The sequence below is a fragment of the Rhamphochromis sp. 'chilingali' genome (assembly GCF_963969265.1).
Source record: "Rhamphochromis sp. 'chilingali' genome assembly, chromosome: 6".
In the NCBI taxonomy this organism is placed as follows: domain Eukaryota; kingdom Metazoa; phylum Chordata; class Actinopteri; order Cichliformes; family Cichlidae; genus Rhamphochromis; species Rhamphochromis sp. 'chilingali'.
Genome location: NC_137933.1, coordinates 12,881,672 through 12,906,749, shown reverse-complemented (window position 1 = coordinate 12,906,749; position 25,078 = coordinate 12,881,672). Strand labels below are relative to the sequence as shown.

Here is a 25,078-nt window from a genome sequence, read left to right as displayed (position 1 = left end):
AGTGAACTTCTCAAACCACATACTCCTGCTAGAACACTCAGATCTGCCACTCAACTACTTCTGACCCAACCCAGATCTCGACTGAAGTCTCGGGGTGACCGTGCGTTTGCTCTGGCTGCCCCGGTACTGTGAAATACCCTTCCTCTCGACCTCCGCGCATCTGATTCCATTGCACTGTTCAAATCACGATTAAAAACCCACTTATTCAATCTTGCCTTTCCCTCTAGTTAATATTTCTTTTATGATTTTATATCATGCACTTTTATGCTCATTTAAATTCTTGTTTGCTCTGTACCTGTTGCTTTCCTATGTATTAGTGACAGTTATCTGCTTGCATATTTAGTACTTGCTTTGGTCCTATTCCTATTATCCTCCTCCTATTCTCTATTTTACTTGTTAAGCACCTTGGCATACCCTTGGTTTTTAAGTGTGCTTTATAAATAAAGTTTATTATTATTATTATTATTATTATTACAAGGACTGTGAGATTATTAGCTGTAATATTCCTTGCTTCATCTTCAGCCGAGATAAGGAGAATAATTGCTTGCATTGCTTATTCACCAGATATCAGATATCAGAACAGAAAATATTCTGTTCTATTTTATAATTAGCCCCCCCCCCCCCCCCCCCCCCCCCCCCAAACAAAAAGCAAAAATAACTATAAAATGATGCAGCACCTTCTGATTTATTTCCACACGGCTCCATCCCAGTGACTTATTTTCAACCTTGTTTGCTGAATATGTTTGTAGCTATATAGAAACTTTAAGGGGACGTTATGGGATAGGGTGAAAGAAGAGCTGGTCATGTGCACCATTCGTGCCACAGGAAATGAGCAATGTGGCACATGTGTCAATATTTACTTGAAGAGTTTGCGTGGCAGAGACGGCCTTTCACTTTAAGAGAACTTTTCATGAAGCAGAACAAACAGTCTACGGTGATGCCAATCACATTATGAGATACTTGAGGTCACTTGACTGAAAAAAATATATGAATGACTTATTCATTGTGTAGCTGGGAATCCAAGCGTAGCTGTGGTAGAAGTGTGGTCTCAGTTTATTTATTTTTTTATGTTTATTTTTTTTAAACTGCCTGCAGTCCCCAAACTGTCAGTTTTGGCCACAGTTTACAGATGCTTGATAGGGAACCGGGAAAGCAAATATTTAGTTTCATGTGTGTTTAGACAACCTATTAACATGTCCAAATATTCACTATCTAAGAAATGCAGACAAATTCACATTTCTGTAGAGGGGCCATTTGTCTTCGGACTCAACATCCAGCCTCTCCTCTACATGTCAAAGCACCAGCAGAACTAAAATCTGTTCTGCTGTGTTAAGCAATGTTAAAGTGGTAATTCTGCAGTATTTATGATTTAAGAAAAATGCAATATTTTTATAATATAGAACATCTTTATAAATTACAAGCAATTCAGTTGTTATTCTGACAATACTTGTGATGCTATTCTTTATCCTTTTTAAATTTGGAGCAGTGGCAGAATATTGACCACTTAAATTGATGTCTTCAAAGTGGTTTCTAACGTAAAGTTTTCCCTAATTTGCTTTAATAAAAGAGTTCACTCATTAAAATGGTCCGTAAGCCAATAAAACAGCTTTATGAATCAGCAAACAGACTCCTGCCACGCTTGCCACAGCTGCGCTGAGGCTCTGGGTGACCACAAAATTTTGTATTTTGCTTCCAAACCAACACCTTGATACTTTAAAAAAAAAGAAAAAAAAGAATTTGAACACGTGAATACCCAACAGGTCCATCTAACATCCCAAGAAGATCTCAGAGTTTACTTTTTGAAAGTGATGAACAGTGAACACTTGTTGAGAGGTGTATCAAAGAAATGTACACGATGTTAGACCATGTGATCAGCTGCTGGACATCCACATAAACAGATACATTGATGCAAGTGAAGAGAAAAGATTCCATGGACCTATTTTCTCAACCATTTATCCACTTCAGGATTGGCTGGGGTGCTGGAGCCTATCCCAGCTGGCACAGGGTGAAAGTACACCCAGGACAGGTCACCAGATCACTACAGGGCTAACACAAACAAGGCAGGCAACCATTCAAGCTCACATTTACACCTTTGGGCAATTTAGAATCACCAGTTAATGTAATTAGAGTGCAAACATTTGACAGTCAAATGTTGAAAGGTTTTCATTATGGCAACATCAGATTAAAAATAGTGTTAAGCTACAGCAGCAGCAAGTTTTCTCTCCCTCTCTTTCTCTGTGAGTCAGCTGTCTTGAATTTTGAACTGTAGTTTCTTATTGAGTAACTTTAATTGAACATGTGTCCAGCTTTGTTGCACATTCCTTCACTTGAATTTATCAAAGATTTCCCAGACAAAGAAAAAAACGTCTCACTTGACTCAATGTGACCCCAGAGTCTCATTCATGGGGAATGAACTGTGAGTGGTGGTTTTTTGCTTGAGTGTGAGAGACTTAATAAACCCTACAGTGTGAGGACAAGAGCCACAAAGTAAGAAGTACAGAGGTCTGCGGTGGTTAAAAGATGAGACTTCTGAGCTCTCAGCTCAGTGTTGCAGCTCCAGCTGTGAGAAAACACTTTAATTTTAAGGAAACCTCTGTGTCTCATTAAGCCCCAAGCGTGATTCAATTTCCCTCCTATGTCCTTCTCTTTAGGCGATGGTTTTTCCCTAAAACGTGACTCGGTGTAGTTTTGGATTGAGGATATCAGTAACATGTAGTGCAAAGGTAAATGTGAGTCCTGAACTTACAGTAGCTGAAATATTAATCGAGCGAAAAAAACTGAGCAGGGTCTCTTCAGTATAAAGTATAGCAGTTAGCGGAAAAGAGCTCGGCAGCAAATTATGCAGAAGACGGATGAAGCGAGGGAGATGAATTGAGAGGAAAGCAGAGCTGCATTACAGTTACGTTTTTTCCCTTCTTTGTTGCCAAAAGTAACGTTTCGTCACCTCCACAAAGATCCTCCTCTTTCATGGAAATTTGAAGGCCAAATCTTACTGTCAGCATTAATAAAATACAATGGGTTAAGTTAGTGACATGCAAAATCTGCTTTTGCAGAAGACGTTTTTATAAGATGCCTAAAATGTGAGAAAAACTCGAGTGCACATGTATTCTTCCTGCCCTCAGATTGCATCCAAGTATATTTCACCGGCTATTAATTATAATATCAATTTCAATTGCTTCTCTTCATTTTGTCTTCTTCTACTTCACCTTAGACTGACATACTGGTATTAAGTAAACAATGTCTGTCAAGTATGCCCCATGGAAGTAAAAAAATGTGCTATGTTGGTGGCCATGTTGACACACGTTTAACCAAAACTCCTCCGGGTCTGCAGATGTCTAATGAAAAAGTGTCAGTCAAACATGAGAGACAGCTCAGTTTATCTGAATAATATTTGTTTCGTTAGGAGGGAAGTCTGTGTTTAGGCTGGAGCAGGAGACTTGGGATTATTTTGAGGATGAGTAAGGAGGACTTTGCCGCACTTTGTTGTATTCAGGCCAGATGCTGAGGTTCAGCACAAACATTTACCATACAATCTAGATGTTCTATTTGGATTCAACTAATTCCATTGGAGATGGTATTTAAAGTCCTGCTTATATCGCTGCTGACAAGACTTGTATTTTCTTTTCCAAAGGATTCCACGACTGCTTTAACATCGACACAAAGAAATACAGGATCATTAAAGGCCCTAAACAAGCACAGTTTGGATACACTGTTCAGCAACATGTGGCTGCTGGAGGAGAAAAATGGTAAGGACTCATGTTATTTACGCACGGCGTCTTTGCAAAATATTACAGCTTTTTCATGTTAAATTCTCTTTACTGATGTTTTGTAGCTTGGCAAATATTATATCTTTCAAATCAAGCTGTTGGTGAGTGATAGCGAGTCAAGTTTAGTCCATGTGACAGGAGGCCTGGCTTTATTTGTGTGTGATATACATCTTCATCAAGTGGAAATCTCATATATTGACATTATGATGGTTTCTGCTGGTGCAATGGCTACTTTTATTGCATTGCAGAATTTTTACTGCCTTTATTTTATTTAAAATATCAGTATCTCCTACTGTAATGCATATTTTTAGCCTGGTATAAAACTGTCAAACTTCACCTTAGTGATCAGTTGCTAAGATTAAGAGTTCAAGGAAATAATGACTGTAAAATACTTGCTGACAAGATGTGGAGCTGAGAGACAGCTGACTTGGCAAAGATGTTGGGATGTCTCTATTTTTTCCCTGTGTAAGCTAGTGATCTACTGCACCTCTCTTGTGGTGGTTTCCTCCCAGTAATTTGTGCTTGCAAATCAAGCTGTAGCTCTGAACCGAATACCTCACATTCATCATATTACCTCATAGCACAAACTCCTGATGCGCACTAGGCCAACTGGCACCACGTGGTGGCCAGAATTAGTTTCTGGCATTTCCAAAATATCTTTTAGCCAGCACTGTGCTGGCACCGTGCCATGTTCAGGTTTTGCTTCTGTGTATGTGTGTGTGCAACAACCATTAGTTCTGTTTATGTAGATATATAATTATATGTCCTTTTTAAAAAGAAAACTTGACTTCAGTTGCTTCCAGAGTCCTTCACCAGAAAATAACGAGTGTGACGAATTTTATGAAATGCTTTCCATGACCTTGTGGGGATAGGTTAATTGGATAATCCTAATTGCCACTAGGTGTGAATGTGCGAGTGAATGTGAGTGTGAATGGTTGTCTGTCCCTATGTGTTGGCCCTGCGACAGACTGGCGACCTGTCCAGGGTGTACCCCGCCTTTCGCCCTATGACAGCTGGGATAGGCTCCAGCGCCCCCCGCGACCCTGAAAAGGATAAGCGGAAGCGAATGGATGGATGGATGGATGGGCTTTCCATGACCTCCCTTTCAGTTTTCTGACAGTAACCTCCTGCAGTTGTTTAAATGATGACAGCAGAAACTGCAACATTGTAATAGTGAGACCGCATTTTTTATGTTGACCTATAGAGCTTTACATGTTTAACATTATACGTTATAATTCTTATAATTAATTCCCTTATTATGCTTTTGTGACCACACCAAATGGACGTATTCTCTCCCACAGAATACACTGATGTTTTGGAGTTCATGCTTTTCTTACATGACGTATCTTCACTGCAGCCTTTCTCTAAAGTGTTTCTGAAAATGTGCTCTCTAAATATACCCCATTATTGAATATACCCCAATTATTAAAGCATATAAACCCATTCTAAGTGCAGACATTTAGTTCATTTTCAGGTTTTGAGGTTCGTGTTTAGACTTTCAAATCCTGTTATTTATTTGAAAGATGATTATTTATAGTGTCATGGTCTTTTTTCCCTCCTGCTGGTTCTGTCTAGTCAAAAAATCTTTGCCCCACATATACTTTACATTGGAGCAGCATCACACACATAAAATGACTGCTTTGCGATCTTGACGCTGTTTTTCCTTTTTTCTGTGTGTGTGTGTGTGGGATGTTCAGCATTCACATACTCGTTCAGTCATTCATTCATTTTGCCTTGTTGTAGTACAGCAGTCGGCCACAAGGCTTAAATGGCAAAACAGCAGACTAGTAGGTCATGTCCTGCTCTTCCAAAGTGTGGGCACCAGTAAGTTACTGGGTTAATCAAAACCTAATCTCACTACTGTTGCAGTACAACGCATTAGGAAATTGTTTCCAGTTAGCTCAATCAAAGAGCAGAACTGAATTTAAATACCTGTGTTTTTACTTAATGGTGATACAATGGTGTACTTTTTTTTTTGTACTTTTTTCATCCTCTACTGCACGTCTTCTATGGCAGTCCGGCATGTGAAGCCTTTAGTCTTGTGCATGCATGGTTCATATAAAGCTGTTTTACAGTATTCCAGGTGGAAACAAAACTACCATCTTCTGCTTCTTGATAAAATCACGACTCAGCAACTCAGCAAAGCTAGAAGCTAACAGAGAGCTTTGGACTGTATGTGTCCAATCAATGGATCTGCTCATCATTATTATTATTATTAGCAGTAGTCGCAGTAGTAGTAGTAGACACTAAATACCACTCCTAATTTGGTGAAGTGTGCAGATTTCTATAGATGCCTTCTCAGGGATTTAGTGAAGTTACTGTAACAATACTGTGTCTGTGTATTGGCTACTGTCTGTCTAAAAAACGCTGTGACCTGCAACTTACTAAAGATATTACGGTGAAAAGCCAACTTGTTTAGCAACCATGCCAGTCGATCACGTCTACCAGAAATGAAAAGATCTGATGAGATTGACACATGTGGAATAAAGGTCAACAGACCTGTCTGTAAATGTCTGAGAACGAGGTGCAAACAGTGTGTAAACCACATACAGCAAAATAGAGTTGAGGGGATTGGTATTTTGTCACTGTTAGGTGTTTGTGCATCTAATATAACACATATGATGAATAGAAATTGGTGAAAAGTGTGCAGGTTTCGGTAGATGTCTTTTCAGTGATTTGGTTACTGTAACAATACTGTTTCTGTGTATTGGCTACTCAGTCTACTGTCTGGCTGAAAATGCTGTGGCCTGCAGCAGTAAGTGTTCCAGTGTTTTACTCAGTTATGACTCGTCTGTCTGTTCACCAGACATCTTACGCATCCTGTTGAATTTCGGTTTTAAAAGACTGTTTAGTCAGAGCAGCAAGAGTTGGTGTGTGATCAAACAGCTGTACACTTATGCAAGACTGTCTGTGTATATTTGTATGTGCATGTGGGAGTGTGTGCACAGTACATAGTCTGACAGCTCTCAGCTGGATGCAGGAATGTCGCATGAGCTGTGGCCAATGTAAAAATACCACTTTAATGAGAGCTACAGATCATTAAAACAAGTTTAGATTACGTTATCATTTTATCCACACTGACTTGCATACATGAGTTCCTAGTTCCTCTATGCAGTTGCTGCACATCTGTAGGGTGATTTCTGGAGTTTACCTCCACTGAATAAATTTGACTAAATCCTTGTCATATCTACTACAGTATATTGTCACTGATGCCGTTTTCCTTATCTCTGGGTTCCATGTATGTATAATGTTCAGAATGAACTGCTGATTGCATGGACCTGAAATCATGTGAAACTGCTTTTATTTAGTATATTTACACATGTGGTTTAACATTTAACATTTAAATAAGTCAATTAAATAAACTACACACATTCTGTAAATTGCAATGGATTGTTCCAGATCATTTATGCTTTTTAGGCTTCCAGTTTCCCTTCAACTGATTTCATGTCAACTAGGCTTCCAGGAGAACTAGACTTTTTACACTTACTGACAGGGCCCGTGAGCTTGTGCGCCAATCTATAGCACAGTTAACTTTTCCAGACTTGACTGAATTCTCATTCCCTCAGCTGTGAATGTTTGGATAGGAACAGGATCACAGCTGGAAAGTGATTCTGTGGGGAAAAAAAGCCTCTTATGACCAAAACCTGAAGTTAGGCAAGAATGCAGCTGTATTTAAAAGGCTGTACTTGAGAACCAAAATAGAATAGTAGACAAAGATATCTGCTGGTTCTTTGCATTTAGGTAGGTTATTATCACAGCTGATAGCAAAGCTGGTATTTTCTTCAGCTTGTGAGTCTTTGTGTGCATGTCATTCAGTTCCCTTCTGTTTGTGCAAAATCACAACAACCCTCATCTCAGGGTGCTTTATATTGTAAGGTAATGACCCAACAATAATACAGAGAAAGGCTCAACAATCACAAATCACTGTAAACAGGCAGGCAGCTGGTGACAGTGGGAATGAAAAACTCCCGTTTAACAGGAACAAACCTCCAGCAGAACCAGGCTCACAGCTGGGCGGCCATCTGGTGTGACTGATTAGGGCTGAGGGAGACAGGCCAAAAGACATGCATTACTTACATTACTTTGGTCAAGGCTTTGTTAGCAAAATCTTAATTTGGTAGCTACCATTCAGTGTCATTTAATGTTGTGAAAGGGTAAATTTGTACTGTCTTTTCTAAATCCTTTGGATCCAATGACTCAACTAAGCAGTGAGTAAAAAGGAAAACCAAAGAAAATTGAAAAGGATAAAGAAGTGAAACAGCAAACAACAACAAAGCAATGAAAAGAAGTTCAAAAGTGACACAGGATTCAAACAGCACTCTCCTGGTCAACAGTCTTGTGAATTATGTCGCTTTAACCACATCCTATGTGTTATTCTTTCAGACATGAGTGTTTGCCCTTAGTGTCCACTAATATTACCTTGTTCCCAAATGGCTTTGGCAAAACTGCAGTTGGAATGACAGCTAGTTGGGAACTGTTACAAAGGCACTTTTAAGAACTTTGGCAGGCCTCTCTGTCTGTCTGTAGACAGATTTTGCCAACAGATTTTGTCATAACCATAGAAAATAAAGCCACGAAACGTGTCGTCTATAGTCAAGATCAAAATGAAGGCTGGTTTCAAAAATAATCTCCAGTATTTAAGAGGCTTTAACCATTGGAGTTATTAAAATGTGCAAAAGTTGCGAAAAGTCCTCTTGAGTTTTAAGGTTGTTTTATTTGCCAAGTGTTTACTGTAAAGGACATTATTTTGCCCAACAACATTTATTGAGGTCTGTGCATTACTGCTGATGGAGCTACGGAGGAAAGGGCATGCACCATTTCTCCACATGTCTGCTCAACGGGGTGATTTAAACACCCTGCCACAGCAGGCACTCATTGGGTTACTGAAATGAGGCCACATTACCTCCAGTTGGCAAAGAGCTTAAGTCTTTGAATCTGATGGGATGCACTAACCTGCATACTTGTGCCATACACTGCAGAGGCCCCCCACTGTCTGTTCTGCTGTTTATTTTACTGTAGTTATATCAGGTCTGCTCTTTTGAGACCTGACATCTACTCCTCAGCTCAGTTAGAAACATAACTACAGAGTGTCTGTGAGGGCTTTCACCTCTGCTTTAAGTAGTGCTTCTTTTATTTCACTTGTTGTGCAGAACTGCACCAAAAAAAAGGTTATAAAAGAGAATTCAGTGTACCTACTTTTGATTCAGGCACTAAAAGAACACTATGTTATTACAACTGTTAAAGGTCCATGCTATGATATTCTTTGGCTTTTTACCTGTTGGCAACTGATGGATTTAGCCACATGAAAAGTACAAATAAAGAAAATAAAAATAGTGGCAGTAGATGGGTCATTTTAGCTGTTGCTAGGTGATTGCTAGGCATGTAATCCTAAACGAGATGGTATTGTCATGAAGTCAAAAAAATATTTCAGGTGCATAAAGGTTAAAAACAGGTGATTTAAGCCAATTGGTACGTAGTCGCCAGGCAATCTTATTGCGTCATAATATGCAACGCATAATGCAGCAATAATAATTATATATATATATGATAATTCAAAAATCAATTAGATGTTGTTGTTGTGATGCTTTCTTAAGGTGTTGTAGATTCAAAAATGTTAATAAGAGGTCATTTTAACATGATATTTTGTTGCTAGGCTGCATGATGATGTCATGATATGTGATAGATAAAGACCTTCAGGGTGAAGATGAAGATGAAGCTATGTGCCAAATTTAGTTGATCGGTTTCTTATAGTTTAAGTAGAATTAAACTTCAACATGACCCAGAATGAGTGACTGAGCCTATAGACTCAGCAGGAAAGTGTTTATAAAAGGTCGAGTCCTAAAGCTGTTTTCCTGTAGACATCTGTAGGACTGGAAGTCTTTTTGAAGTCACAACTTTTGCAATCTGGTGGCCTTCAGATAGAATCCAGTTTAAGGCACTTCCACATTAGCTTAATTTTTCTGAACCAGAAGAAACACAGATATTTTTTACTGTCTATAGTTGTTATATATGTGTTATCAAACTTAATTTCTGTATATAGTATTGCAGAATGTATCTGTTATGTGACTAGGAACAAAAACACCCAAAATAAAGAACAGAAATAGCATATTGCTCCCTATTTATAGTCCATTAACACCAAGGTGTTTAGTTGAAAATTAAGCTATTGGAGAAGTTGGATATTTTTATCATGGCGTTACAGAGTGAAAGGCTCAGAAAAAAAAATTGCATTTGATCGTGAGGGCAAAATTTAAATGTTCAGTTTTCACAAATGTCAACCACATGTTTCCAGAGGAAAAGTTACCACCAAATCCATTACGATTCATCATCTGGGAACCATAGTGTCTGCAGACAAATTTGTAGTTTTCAGATATTTAGATTCAGTTATATGTTTTGAGTTTTTTTGCCTTTACATTGTCAGGGAATGATAAATGCCTGTAAAACAAACATGTATAACTGTGGTCACCATTTGATCATCTGAATCCCCAAACCACAATAGTGCCAAGTAAATATAACAATAGCTTATTGAACAACTGAAAATTTGGACCTGCTGGTTATGCTAAGACAAGTCCTCACAAAAGTCAGCAAAGTTTGGTGGAGTCCATAAATATCTGAGCCAAATGTCATCCAGTCTAATCCATTCAGTAACTGTTGAGATAATCCATTCTGGTGGAAAAAGGTGGATGTGGATGTTCACTCCCTCTCCGTACTTGAGGACAGTAAGTAAAAAAAAAAACTATTAAGAGCTTGTTAATGTCTCATAATCCTCTGATTACTGCTACCATCAACTCAATGCTCCCAGGCAGAGCAGATATGGGAAATAAATGTCTTGGAAAAATAATTATGTGACCATAACAATCCCCTCAATTAATGAGGCAGCACTAACAAAAGGAAACATATCCTGTTAATACCAATGGACAGAATGTGATGAGCAAGCGTGACACTGGAGTAGCACACTCATGTTTGGGGCATGGATGTGGTTTCACAGCAAATACATCTCCGCCTTCCAAATATGAAAAAAATGACCACATTAATGACAGGCTGGGCTTGGGGATGGCACTTCCTCAAACCCCCAAATCCTGTATTCATTGGTAACCATGGTAGAAAAGCTCCATGTGTTCATTTTGGGTCAAATACTTTCTTTCATCGTCATTAGCATTCTTGCTGTGATGATGAACCAAAGCTAGCGTTTGACCATAATGAGCTCCTGAACATGATTATTTGAACAGCTTCTGGTGAAATTCAGGAGGTCCTAAGGCAGGCATCCAAGTCAAAGGCAACAATGGTCCCTTTTCATCAAGGTAGATGTATCCTGACCTGAACTTAAGCTGCTGTGTCTCCACTGGCCAAGGGATAGCAATATCCGAAGTAATAATCGTGATATTAATAGCTATGAAAATATGAGCACTGCTGGAGCCCCTGTGGTAAAATGACTTCCAGAGTCTGTGAGACTTTTAAAGTTGGCTTCAGGAGCAATAACACTGAAGCTTGATCCCATATGATGTCCTCTTTGATGTGCAGTGATGGACTGTTACAACAACATTTCCTCTTGTCTGCAGTTGCTGCTGTAAAATGTCAAATCATAGCTGGTGCTAAGTTTTTAGTGATTGTGCCCTGATTGTACAATGTGGCTACAGTGAATCTACAGCTGCCCAAGAAGAACTTTCCCAACTAAAGCTCACAATCAAACATTCCCACCACAAAGTCCGGTTCAGCTTGGGAACTTTGTTGTCAATACAGTCAATTAAGTTAATACAGAAGAATTGTGTTAATTGGGAGCTAGCTTCCCAGGTGAACAAATACGAATAAAAAGGAAAAACACAAAAAATGTAACCATTACTTTTCATTTCTCCAAAGGACAAACATTGGGTACTTTTTATATATTTTATAACAGATTATGTAGGAATACTTGCAGGATTTCACTTTTTTTTCTTTTTCCTCCACATTGCAAAGCTATAACATCATGACAATGTGATTGTTCAGTTGCAATGTTGATCTTAGATCAACTTTATTATGATGATGTAGGAACAACACCAACATGGGGATATCAGACACATGCCACCCATCCATCCATTTCCTTCCTTTTATCCAGTTCAGGATGGCAGGTGTTGCTGGAGCCTAACCTAGCTGCTATGGGATAAAAGGCTATGGCTATTTTAAAATCACCTATTAATATAACCCATGCATTTCTATGGACTGTGGGGGGAAGCTGGAGAGAAACCTCGCAGACACAGGAAGTATAAAACAAACTCCACAGAGACGAGCCAGGCAGTAGATTCGAACCCAGGACCTTCTTGCTGTGATTGCTGATTGAGATGGTAAATGTGCAGTCAAAGTGTTACAATGTTGTTATTAATGAAGTGCCTAGTAGTGCAAGCCTTTGATTCCCACTGAAATCATGGACATCATGTAATGTCAAGTACTGGAACAAGGTAGAAAGTCTGACAATCATGAGCCTAACCTCAAAGTACTTAAGCTAAAGATCCGTCCTCGTTTAATTGTGAGATTTTGGCCTAAAGGTCCATGCAGGAGGTTGATCCTGCTCTGTTTTTGCTATAAAGTGGTGTACGGTATCTTTCCTTTGGGGCACCAAAGCTGTTTTTTGCCAGCTGCTTTGCCTGTTATTTTCACTTGGACTGAAATGTTGTTTAATTTTGTCGCAGACTTAGAGAATTTTCCGAAGCCTTTCCAGGAATGTGAGTATTTTAGGATACAACCTGCCTTTTAATGCCCGAATTAGTTGAGCTCAGGAAATCTGAGTAACAGTAAAACTGTAGGTATTTGCCACTAATGCTGAGGGTTTTTTTAATTCAGTACTTTAGGTTTGATTTATTTGTGGAGTTTAAATAAAACTGTCTCGTGTAAACTCCAGTGTTATCATGGCAGTGTATGTATTGTGAAATTTTGCTTCTGACTGGTGCTGTTCAGGTTTTTTGCAGGTTTAATGCTGTACATAGTGACTCTGCTCTGCATGTGAAAATTAAAGATTGAGCTAATGGCAGTCTGAGGTTAAATTATGTAGAAATGATGTGCCATTAAATCTAACACAATCATGACAGTTAGAGATACTGAAAACCTAAAACACCCCAATGCTTGACTCTAAGAGATCATTAATAAAAAATGTTGTCGAGCTGACACGTTTTTTTGTTGTTTGTTTTCATTTGAATCACCCCCCTCCTCAAAACAAGGGAGGGGGGTGATTTTCTTTTACATCATTATCTCAGATACCAGATATTTTACATTCGGCAGAGGGTGTTTTATAATAACAGAGGATTGAATACAGTGGTCCCTCATTTATCGACAGGTGAAATCCGTGAAGTAGTTAACTTATTATAGATGTTTTCAGGCTGTAAAACCCCTCACTACACACTTTATACACTTTGCTCAGACCGACTCTCAAAGTTCAAACCTTCGTAGAAAAATAAGTCCAGAAATATAGAATGAAACCAAAGACACCCGCGGTTGCCTTTGATGGTGCAAAACGTTTTGTTGACATTGTTGTTTGTTGGGGAGAAAACTTACAAAAATACAGTACAGCACGTCACAGTCACACTGCTAGCGATCAAAGATTTATGTAAATTTGACAAGCTGAACGCATTCTGTACTGTACAGGAGACACGAGATTGGCTGTAGACCATTGTCAATCAATCAGGACGCAGAACACAATGCGCTGTACAAAAAAAAGGATGCAAAATTGCACCCAAAAAAAATCCTCAAAACAGCGAGGCCGCGAAAGGTGAACCGCGTTAAAGCGAGGGACCACTGTATTTATGTCACAGTGGAGGGCCTTCAAATCCAAAGACAAAGAGGAGTTGAAAAGGGTGCAGAGAGAGCTGAGGGGACTGATAAGGAATGGGAAGGACAGCTACAGGCAGAAGATGGAGAACCAGCTTCAGCAAAACAACGTTGGTGAAGTCTGGAGAGGCCTCAGAACCATCTCAGGCCACAAACAGCAGAACTCTCTGCCTGGGAGGGATGTGAGGTGGGCAAATGAACTGAATCATTTCTTCAACAGATTTGATTCAACCATGAGACAGTCTGCAACATCGGCTGCAGACTCACCCACCCCCACTGCTGCTGTTCCACCTCTGACACCTCAGACACTTCACACCTCCTCTATTCACCCTGCTCACTCCTCCCCACCCCCAACAACAGCATCCAATACACACTCAACACAAGGCTCCAGCCTGTCTCTCTCAACCACCCAGGTTAGGAGGGAACTGAGGAGGATTAATGGCAAGAAGGCAGCGGTCCCAGATGGCATCAGCTCGAGGGTCGTCAGGTCCTGCGCGGACCAACTGTGTGGGGTGATGGAGCACCTCTTCAACCTGAGCCTGAGGTTGGGAAGAGTCCCACAGCTCTGGAAAACCTCCTGTGTTGTACCAGTGCCAAAGACTTCACGCCCCAAGGACCTCAACAGCTACAGGCCGGTGGCTCTGACATCCCACCTGATGAAGACCCTGGAGCGGTTGGTCCTGGCTCAGCTTCGGCGCCTAACAAGCTCATCACTGGACCCACTTCAGTTTGCCTACCAGCCTGGCATTGGCGCGGATGATGCCGTCATTCACCTCCTACATCGTTCCCTCGCTCACCTGGAGACCGCTGGAAGCACTGTGAGAATCATGTTCTTTGATTTCTCCAGTGCCTTCAACACTATTCTTCCCTTGGTTCTGAAGGACAAGCTGGAGAACTCTGGAGTGGACCATCACCTCACTACCTGGATTTTGGACTACCTCACCGACCGACCACAGTATGTGAGGACTCAGGGCTGTGTGTCGGACAGGGTCGTCTGCAGTACGGGGGCCCCACAGGGAACGGTTCTGGCTCCGTTCCTCTTCACCATCTACACTGCAGACTTCTCCCACAATTCCACCCAGTGCTTCCTGCAGAAGTTCTCTGATGACTCTGCAATAGTCGGCCTCATCACTGATGGGGACGACAAGGAGTACAGAGGACTGACTCAAGACTTTGTGGACTGGTGCCAGCTGAACTACCTCCAGATCAACGCCAGTAAAACCAAGGAGCTGGTGGTAGACTTCCGCAGGCACAAGCATTCTCCACTGCAACCACTGAACATCCAGGGTATGGACATTGAGGCTGTGGACAGCTACAGGTACCTTGGTGTTCATCTGAACAACAGACTGGACTGGACTCATAACTCAGACGCCCTCTACAGGAAAGGGCAGAGCAGGCTGTACCTGCTGCGGAGACTCAGGTCGTTTGGGGTGGAGGGCCCACTCCTGAAGACCTTCTATGACTCTGTGGTGGCTTCTGCTATCTTTTATGGTGTGGTCTGCTGGGGCGGCAGCATCTCTGCTGGGGACAGGAAGAGACTGAACAGGGTGATCCGAAGGGCCAGCTCTGTTCTAGGATGCCCTCTGGACCCAGTGGAGGTGGTGAGTGACAGGAGAATGGCGGCTAAGCTGTCATCCCTGTTGGACAACGTCTCCCACCCCATGCAGCAGACTGTGACAGCACTGAGCAGCTCCTTCAGTGGGAGACTGCGGCACCCACGGTGTGGGACGGAGAGATTTCGCAGGTCTTTCCTCCCCACTGCTGTCAGACTCCACAACAAAGACTTTAACTGAACAAACACACACATCCACACATGTGCAATAACACTAAGTGCAATAATCTTTTCTGGCATCGTTGTATTTTTACTCAGTTGTATATAGCATTCGTATTCTATTTTTATCTTATTGTATATTTTTATTCTATTTTATTCTACTGTATATAGTATATTATTTTATTCTATTCTGTACAGCTGTGTACTGTATTTATTCTTATTGTATTCTAATTTTTGCGTCATAACTTTTGCACTGTCCACTTCCTGCTGTGACAAAACAAATTTCCCACGTGTGGGACTAATAAAGGTTATCTTATCTTATCTTATCTTATCTTAGTTAATATTGTAACAGGTACACAGAAAGCATCCTTGTCATTCCTTTTTTAATCTTTTTCACTCGCAATGACCAAGGCCTTCTTGTATTTTTCTTTTTCTTCAGGAATATTTCTTTAGTTGTCTCTTGCATTTCAGTCTTGTATCTGACAATTTCTTGTGTTTTGTTTGTTAGACCACTTCACACTGCCCTATGAATCATTCGAACCTAAAAAAGGCACCTAACTCAAGGGATGAGCCAGTGTTGCATCTACACATAACAGACAACTTAGCAGATAAACCCATTTTGTTGCTAGCAGACTATTGCAAAAGCACATCTTCTCTTGCCATTTTATTAAAGATACAAAAAATGCCAAAGATACCAGAAAGGTGAACTATTAGCTAAAAGACATGGTGTGCAGTGTGTGGGAAATGAGATGTGGCTCAAAACTTTTGCACAGTAGTATATATTATCGTAGCTATAAACAGCAAGCCTTGATGGATAAAACTTACCAAATGTTAAGTTAAATTGAAAACAAAGCCAGTCAAACAAACTTTGGTTCAGAAATAATGTAAAAACTAACAATGAAAAAGAAATGGTCCAAAATGGAAATCTCGTGCCAGTTTCCTGGCTGGAAATCAGCGGGAATATGCCTCCACGACACCTCCACCCTCCGTTTGTGGATTGTTTTGCTCTTTCTTATAGCTCTGCTATATGAGGGGGGGGGGGGGGGGGCTTCAGCAAATGGGTCACATATAAAGGTAGGAACAAGAAACTGATATTGTTGTTTACCTTGGAGGACTTGTTGGAAACTCCTTTGATTTATAGTCCTCCTTGAGATCTTTACGCCCTCCATCAGCCCTGAAGAAAAATCACCAGATAACTTATATTCTCCATCAAATGAAGTCGTCTAAAACTTTTTAGTGACTTTTATTAGACCTCACTGACCCCACACAGGAAACCTACTGTGAAGTCAAGTACAGGAGTGACTCCTCACAAACATTCGTCATGTGAAAAGAATCTTTGGCACTCAGCACTGTTCTTTGAGGACATCTAAATTCTGTTTAGTAATGTGACAGCTCTCAAATAAGTCAGTTATTCCTCTCGGACGTCCCAGTGAAACCATTACTGTAGCAGTGATTAGACCTTAGCGTTAACACATTAACATTAAGACGTTCAGACTTCAGCAAGTCTCCAAATCCAAAGACACTTAGCAGGAGTATTAAATATTTGCGCGGTCACCTTTATTGTCCAAACTTCTGTCTTTTTTGTATTACCCAAGCTGTCATGAGTTTCTCAGGAGAAACAAGTAGCCCTGTTAGTTCAGCCTGAGGTTTACTTTAAAAAAATGTATTCAGCTCTGTGGATACAGCCTTTTCTGGCTTCCTTCTTGGAAAACATTATTTAAGTTTCTCTATTCATTCACTCTCACATTCACACACTGGTGGAGGCAAACTACAGTTGTAGCCACAGCTGCCCTGGGGCAGACTGACAGAAGCGAGGCTGCCATATCGCGCCATCGGCCCCTCTGGCCTTCACCAGTAGGCGATAGGTGAAGTGTCTTGCCCAAGGACACAACGACCGAGACTGTCCGAGCCGGGGCTCGAACCGGCAACCTTCTGGTTACAAGTGAACTGCCAACTCTTTGAGCCACGACCGCCCAAGTAGCTGATATTGTGCTAGCTGCATAATCAGAGGCATAGCTTGCAAGGCAGCTTACTCTTTGGAGCATTTGCTCAGCAAGGTTTCCCCGAAAAGTGACAAACTCTAGACTCCAGCAGCTTTCAGTCACAATAAGAGAAACTAGCCCACCCAAGGGTCTAACCTTAGTCCACTCTCTCCAGTTGCTGCTACTCTAGCCTTCACTATGTGAGAGAGAGTCTTGAATAATCTAACTTTTAAGTAAAGTGCACTTTTTTTTTTAAATTTTTGTCAGTTGTTTATATCATACTGTAGTGGTGATGAATTGGAGGGGTCCCCTAGTGCCCCAACAAACTAAATTAACGTCACTGAGTGTAATGCAGTTGTTTCTGCCCTGGCTGCAGTTTGCACTTTACCACCATGGTCTTTTCCTGCAATAAGAATAATGTTCACGTCTCCACTCTTCAAAAGTTGTCTTACATGTTATAAAGCATAAGCAAGGGTTTTGTTTCCTTTGCTGTTGCGTCGGTAGTTTTGATTGTCACACAGTGAGCCGTTGCAGCACGTAGAAAAAGCGATGCTAAAAACTACGATAACGTCTGAATATGAATGGCTTCTAGCCTTGCTGTTGAATTTGATGCTATGTCCTGCAGCAACTTGAGTGTTTTGATCAGATTCTTAAATGCAAATAAGATCATTTCCTCCTATCGTTACTGAACCTGCACCTCTGATGTCTCTGTTGTAAAGATATTGCTTATAAGCAGTGACTGGTTGTACTGGCCAGCTTCTAGGTGTGACTGCGTGGAACTGTTAATGATTATGAGACGGGGCAGTGCTGGATTAGATTACACGTAGTGACTTCCATGGAAAAAAGAATGATTAAGCATTTTAGGTCAGCCCATGTGTTTTTTTTGTTCCTCTTTGATGTTAACAGTCACCATCATATTCCCTCAGAAAGTTGCTTACTGGGCAAAAATAAGAAAGTTTGATGTTGTTGCTGTTAAACATTTAAGTGACTAACTTTTGGATTCTGTTTTTTGTTTTTCAGGTTATTAGTGGGTGCCCCGTATGAAATGAACGGTGCTTACCAGACGGGGGATGTTTATAAATGCTCACTGAGCAAACGAACCAACGGCAACGGTTGCGCCAAGCTCAATTTAGGTGCAGTATTAAAAACACCTCTTCATTTTTACAAGAGCATCACGAAAAGAGTCCAAACATTGACAGGGACCATCATAAATGCAAAATGAATGCATGCTTTGTAAAGCTGTTTACCGCGGTTCCTGCTTGCTTTTCACCTCATGTGTCAGTAAACATCATGATGACATGTGTCAGACAGAAATGTGGGTACCATACCATGCATTCCACATTTTATTATTTTTTTAAACAGTTTATGTGCATTTCCACTTGTGTGATTTGCCGCAAATGTTACCACATGCCTCTTCATACGGGTTGCACATGTTGTGCTTGTTAGGTACTCACAAGAAGTTTCATGAAGTAAACATTTAGATCTGAGGATGTAGATGTTGCTGACACAAACCAAAGTTCCAGATTGTGGATAGCGTATTTCTTTATGTGTGTTTGAAACAGTCCATCATAGATCTCAGTGAAATTTATTTTCCCTCAAGGAAGGATATCTCTGACAAACGTATCAGAGCGAAAGGACAAGATGAGACTGGGAATGACGCTTACATCTAACCCTAAAGACAACAGCTTTGTGGTGAGAGCCCCTTTAAAAATTAGTTATGTTTTATGAAATATAACAAACAGTAATGGCCTGCTGCTGCAGAACTTTTTGAGCGTGTAAGAACACATAAGATTGCAGTTGTCCAAATAAGGGGGAAAAGAAAAACTTCCCACAAGATTGTCTTTTGATTACATGGTTTTAATGCTGCTGTTCTTGGCATGAACCTTGCTTTTTGTATTATGCTGAGGTCAATAATCTTGCTTGTATCAATGCTTTCTTTCAGGCCTGTGGACCATTATGGTCGTATGAGTGTGGAAGCTCGTACTACAGCACTGGCATATGCTCCAGAGTCAATGCAAGCTTCAAGTTCTCCAGAACAATCGCCCCTGCCTTTCAGAGTACGTTTTTAAATGATGAGATTCATTGATGGTTTTAAGTCTCTGCAAAGGATTAGATCCTTATCTGGGAGCTTGTACCTTATCCTTCCAGGGTGCGAAACCTACATGGACATAGTGATTGTTCTCGATGGCTCAAACTCCATCTATCCCTGGTATGAAGTGCAGGCTTTTCTCATCAACATTCTTCAGAAGTTCTACATTGGGCCCGGTCAAATACAGGTTTGTACAAAAACAAACCAAAAAAAATACTAAGAGAACGTATGTTAAACAGATCTACATTTTGCTCTTCGTTCATAGTCTTTAATGTATTTTATGTTGTTCCGTGTTTTTGTGTCCTCAGAATTATGTTTCATTAATATGAAGACGATGTTTTTGTTGCTATAGATCACTGTCATTGCATTTCTTTGTGTAGGTTGGAGTTGTGCAGTATGGTGAGAAGGTTGTCCATGAATTCAAACTCAGTGACTACAAATCAGTAGAGGAAGTAGTGAAAAGGGCACGCAGTATCGACCAGCGGGGTGGTGAGGAGACCAACACAGCTCTTGGCATCAACACAGCACGGTACAGTAACTCCGTTAGTCCAAACGAACACTTCAGTAATCCTCCGTTCTGTACTGCATTTTACTAAACATAGTAAACATGTTTACAGCTCCCAAGCTTTCAAACACGGAGGACGACGTGGAGCCAAGAAGGTGATGATTGTGATAACTGACGGAGAGTCACATGACAGTGCTGATCTCCAGCAAGCCATTGAGGACAGTGAGAAGGACGGGATCACCCGTTATGCCATCGCTGTGAGTCTGCTAGATCAGTTATTGAACTGGATTACATGGCTTACAGTTGAGGTTGAACTTGGTTTTCTGAAGGGCAGTAAATTCCCTGTGGAGCAATGAAACACCATAAACATTAATGAGGTGACTTCATGGGGTTCAATTATAGCAGCTCTCTCAAAAGTTACAAATGGAGCCAAAACACTCAGAGTCCTCCAAGAGCTCCAAACACACACGAAGGCGTGAATGATCTCTTCAAAGCCGCAGTGGTTTTTAGTTTTTGCCATTACTCCTGTGGAGATAGGGCACACATATTTCCATTCAGTGTCTAAACCCTTTGAGTCATTTGGCTGAAAGTCAACTGGAGTTGGTTATCAGAAACCTGCTCAATGAGTGCGAATATCAGCTCGGTTCAGGGCAATTAAAGGATGGGAGATTTGTTATGCTGGTCCTGGCTTCATGCATTTAGTGACAGACTGTTTAATCTGATCCTTTTAGGTTCTTGGCTACTACAACCGCAGAGGAATCAACCCTGAGGCCTTCCTCAATGAAATCAAGTACATTGCCAGCGATCCAGATGACAAACACTTCTTTAATGTGACAGACGAGTCAGCGCTGAAGGATATTGTGGACGCACTCGGAGAGCGAATCTTCAGTTTGGAAGGTTTTACAAGACTTTTACTTTACCAAAATTTCATGGTTAAAGTGAGGCTTTTAGGGATGCACTCACAACACTGTGGGTACGATTAAGTTTACGTGGCAAAATTCAGAAATAATAATGAAAGAACAATAATAATAAACAATAAATGATTAATATAAACTAATAAATAACAAACAATAATCTTGTCTATAGCAGAGTTTAATAAATGTATTGGTCTCTGGGCAGAAATGTCCTTTTGTTAAAAAGAAACTACACAAATAGCAATATGCACAAAAACGTTGTTCCTCTGTTGTGTAACTTTAAATTAAATACATATTGTTTTGTTTTTGTTTTTTTGTTTTGTTTTTGTTTTGTTTTTGTTTTTTTCACAAATACAGGTTTAATCACAACAACGGGGGATAATAAGGTCACAAGATGACATTTCAAACTGATGCATGACACAAGTCATCCTAACGACTGTATAACGAGCTCGATGTTGTTTAAAAGCCTGATAAATAAACGGTTTATTTATTTGTATGTCGACTGTGGCAAAGAGGTTGCTCTCATCTGAGGCAGAACTAAGCAGCCAGCCAACAGCTGTTTGTTATAGGTCAGATATTCACAAATAACTAGGCATGCGTATGGAAAATCTGTGTGCAAGTGAACAACATAGCATTGAGGCAAACCAATTACAGCACGTTTTCAGCTGAAGTTTGGATGGAAAAAGTGAAGGTGAAAACTGCATATGTCTCTGTGTCAACTAAAGAGGCTAATAAATACAAGCATGTAAAAAAAAAAAAAGAGAAGAAGCTTGGACTGAAAGTGTGAGAATATTTCCACTCCATCAAAGTCTGTACTGCAGATAGTTACCCCTTGAAAATAGCTGTCCAAACATGTATAATGTAATTAAAAGTATTTATAAAAACAACTTTGCGGTTATTTGTTGTCATTTAATCATCACAGAGTTATGTTGGCTCATACGCCACAGAACCAGACAACCCTGCCCTTTTTTTTTTTTTTTTTTTTTTTTTTTTTTTTTTTGTTAAAAAGCGCTTTTTGATAACATCATCTTTCCCCTTTTAACGGGCATCATCTTGTAAACATCTCATATTAAAGTCTTAAATTAAACTGAAAGCAATAATTTGTTACACTCCTAGTGGTCATGCTACAAAAGTATCCAGTTCCTTCACCTTTCCGAAAACGTCTGTGCCGCTGCAGTGGTTCAAAACTCTAAAAACTGACTTGTTTACACAGGAACCAGTAAGAATGGGACGGCGTTTGGCCTCCAGATGTCTCAGGCTGGATTTTCCGCTCACAGCCTTGAGGTAAGTCTAACTTCTGCTACCTCCTAGTCTCGCACCATCTGTCACTGCGTAGGACAACACACATCGTCTCAAATTCAGGTCCATCATAACTCCTTCCCAAAACCTGTCATTTATTACTTTCCAGTCCCTCCTGAGGTGCTGAGGTGATGTGTGGCCCTGGAGGTTTAGGTCACCCTGATTTAGAAGCCACTGACAAGAGAAACAGGCCCTTTTTCCACTTCAGCTATGCAGTGAAGACAGCCCTCGCTCCCTAAGGAAGCATATTATTGAAACGCTGAGACAAAAGTGAGACAGTTGTGGTGTAGACTGGCTCAGGTTTTTTCGCTTTTACTCACTATAGACATTGATTGTATCTTAGAGCAGATAGACGCAGGTGTGCTGGATTTACACACAGCTGGAGGAGGACGATAAGTCAGTCTCCTCCAGCTGCTGTTCATACAGTACCAATTCATCGATTTTCATTCCTTGCTTTCTGGCTCATTAGAAACATTGGCTGATGCAACTGCTTTGATTTTTTTTCCAGTTCGCCTTAACAGCAGGATTATCAAGGGAGAAATAAATATGTCACACACATATATATGTTGAAAAATAAATATATGCAGCCTTTGCAGCTGGGTGGCAGGGGTAGCTGGAAATTTCGTCCACAAGGCTGGATTCCAAAGATGCTTGACATCGCCATTCAGAGTGCTGAGAGCAGGATAACATTGGAAAGAATGTCCGTGCTTTAAAGGAGAAAAACTGCTTTAAGGTCCCCGATGGTTTTGCTGAACTAGTGCCAGCTAGGAAGGGTTCTTACTGTATGTCACATATTTTTTAGCCGTCCCATGCAACTTCTTATAGAGCAGTTTCTCAGTGTGCCTTTTTTCTGTTCTGAGCAGCGCTCGAGCTCAGTGGTTAGCACTGTTGCCTAACAGCAAGAGGCTCCTGAGTTCAAATCCACACAGGGTGCTTCTGTGTGGTTTGAATACTCTCCCTATGCTAGCAAAGGATTCCTAAAGGAGCTCCGGTTTCGCCCCTCTAAAAAAGACGGGTCTAGGTTTGTGCTGACGGATACTTAAACTGATGAGTTTTACTTGCTGGTTAAATAAAAGTTAATATTAAAACAGAAAAAATCATATCTGCACAAAAACTGTTTCTGGTGTTTAATACTTTTCAGAATATCCATTACTTGTTTTTTAGCTGGGATAAAATGTACATCCCCAGTACAAAGCTGTGTGTTTGTGCAGCTCTGACTATCTTGAGTACAAGAGTACAGGGTTGCAATCTCAAAATAAAAGCAAGGCATACTTTATGTCCAAAAATGAATCTGCAGTAGAAATAGGTCACTGGATTATGAGGTTGAATTGTTTTGGACTTTCATTTATATGCCATGGAGACCGTTTTGACCAAAACACATAACCACACTGGCATAACGTTGCTGTTACAGAGTGACGTAGTGCAAGCGCGGTAAGCACACAATTCCGTTTTTTAGGAAGGAATAGAAAACCTTCCAACTCATGCTCAAATACTGGAAAGTGTGCTGTCGGCATATTCTGTACAGCGAGAGAGAAAAAAACGGGCCGACTGAACCAAGGAACCCTATAATTTCAGTGTCGCTGATACAAAGTATGGTGAACTACGAAATACAGAAAATCGCCCCTCAGTCCCTCCTCATGGCTACAGCTGATTTCTACTTACAGCTTTGTTTCCTTCATTGAATGTTAACTTACAAATACCATATTTAGCAGAGATCTGATTGGTTTCTATGCGTGCTTTCATTTATTTTATATTAGTACTTAGCTCTGAAGTTCAGGGATAACAGGAAATATGAGGTTAGGATAAACTTGTGTTCCCTGAAAGGCTTGTTATAGTTGCTCAGCGGGCAAAAGAATCCACAGGGGCAATACCAGAGAGCCCAAAAAATGAAAAAGAATTAACAGGGGCTCTGGAAAAACTTGTGTACATTTAATATAAGAAAGAAAATCCATTTTTATTTTGAACGTTTAATAAAAATGTTTACCGACAAAGAGGGTCGAGCTGATAAAGATTAGTGTCTAAATTGTCTGAAGCTGTTGCTTAAATAGAGACATTCTGTTAGGTTTCACATCACAAGGGGAGAAAAATGCAGACTCACAGCAGGAAGAGTAAAAGCAGAGTTCACAAATCCCAACAAACAGCAATCAAAAATGAAGCAGGCTAAATGAGGAGTACCTGACTGTTGACATGCAGGTGATATGATAAAGAATAAAGGGAGGACAGGACATCAAATACACTGAAAATTGACCAGGTATGGCAAACAGGTGAGGAATGAGACACAAGTGAAACCATTCAGTGAAGTCGGGGGAGGACAGACAGGAACAACAACAGAAACATGACCTTCAAAGTAAAAGGATAAAAAATTATCCATGGGACAGACACAGACCTTAACAATAAGTCAGAGAAAAAAGACACACAGAGCAAGACACAAACAGAAACACTAGAGGAACTACTGCTTAATGATTTTAAGAATTTACACAAGCCAAAACCAAGAATCATTACTAGAAGATAGAAAATATGGGAACCAAAAGTTCAGTGTCTGATAGCGCACCAGGAATAAAAACAAGAATCACAAACTCGACTCGGAAACAATGAAACGAACCTAAGAGCGTAAGAATAACCATGAAAAAGTCAAACCGCTTAATAGCAGTAAAGTCCAAAAACAAACACCACAAATCCCACAGACCATAATACCTTCAGTATGGTAACTCATTTGGTAAATGTGCAAGAGCTTGTGAGGTTGAAAGTTTTCCACTGTTATCCTGATATCTGCATGAATGTTATCCCATGACCTGCTGGAGGGAGCCAGAGGTACTGTATATCCTAATTAGAGTTTCCTGGTATTGTTTTAAGTAGTACAAAAAGTTCATAACTCCCCTCAGAGTTATCACCAGATTAAATTTCACCATAAGTGAGTCGAACGGTCATTAATCTAGCTAAGGTGAGCCAAACACTCAGA

The 25,078-nt window shown here is 40.4% G+C and overlaps 1 protein-coding gene across 1 annotated transcript in view; it reads left to right on the top strand.

Annotated features, from left to right (window-relative positions):
* Positions 1–25,078, top strand: part of itga11a (integrin, alpha 11a) — a 53,879-nt gene that overhangs the window by 2,931 nt on the left and 25,870 nt on the right. The window contains exons 2-10 of the mRNA XM_080884561.1: positions 3,632–3,746; positions 18,333–18,445; positions 18,913–19,004; positions 19,255–19,369; positions 19,461–19,588; positions 19,782–19,930; positions 20,019–20,163; positions 20,638–20,803; positions 22,034–22,104. Coding sequence (XP_080740687.1) covers positions 3,632–3,746; positions 18,333–18,445; positions 18,913–19,004; positions 19,255–19,369; positions 19,461–19,588; positions 19,782–19,930; positions 20,019–20,163; positions 20,638–20,803; positions 22,034–22,104 — 1,094 coding nt within the window. The remainder of the gene's footprint in view (positions 1–3,631; positions 3,747–18,332; positions 18,446–18,912; positions 19,005–19,254; positions 19,370–19,460; positions 19,589–19,781; positions 19,931–20,018; positions 20,164–20,637; positions 20,804–22,033; positions 22,105–25,078) is intronic.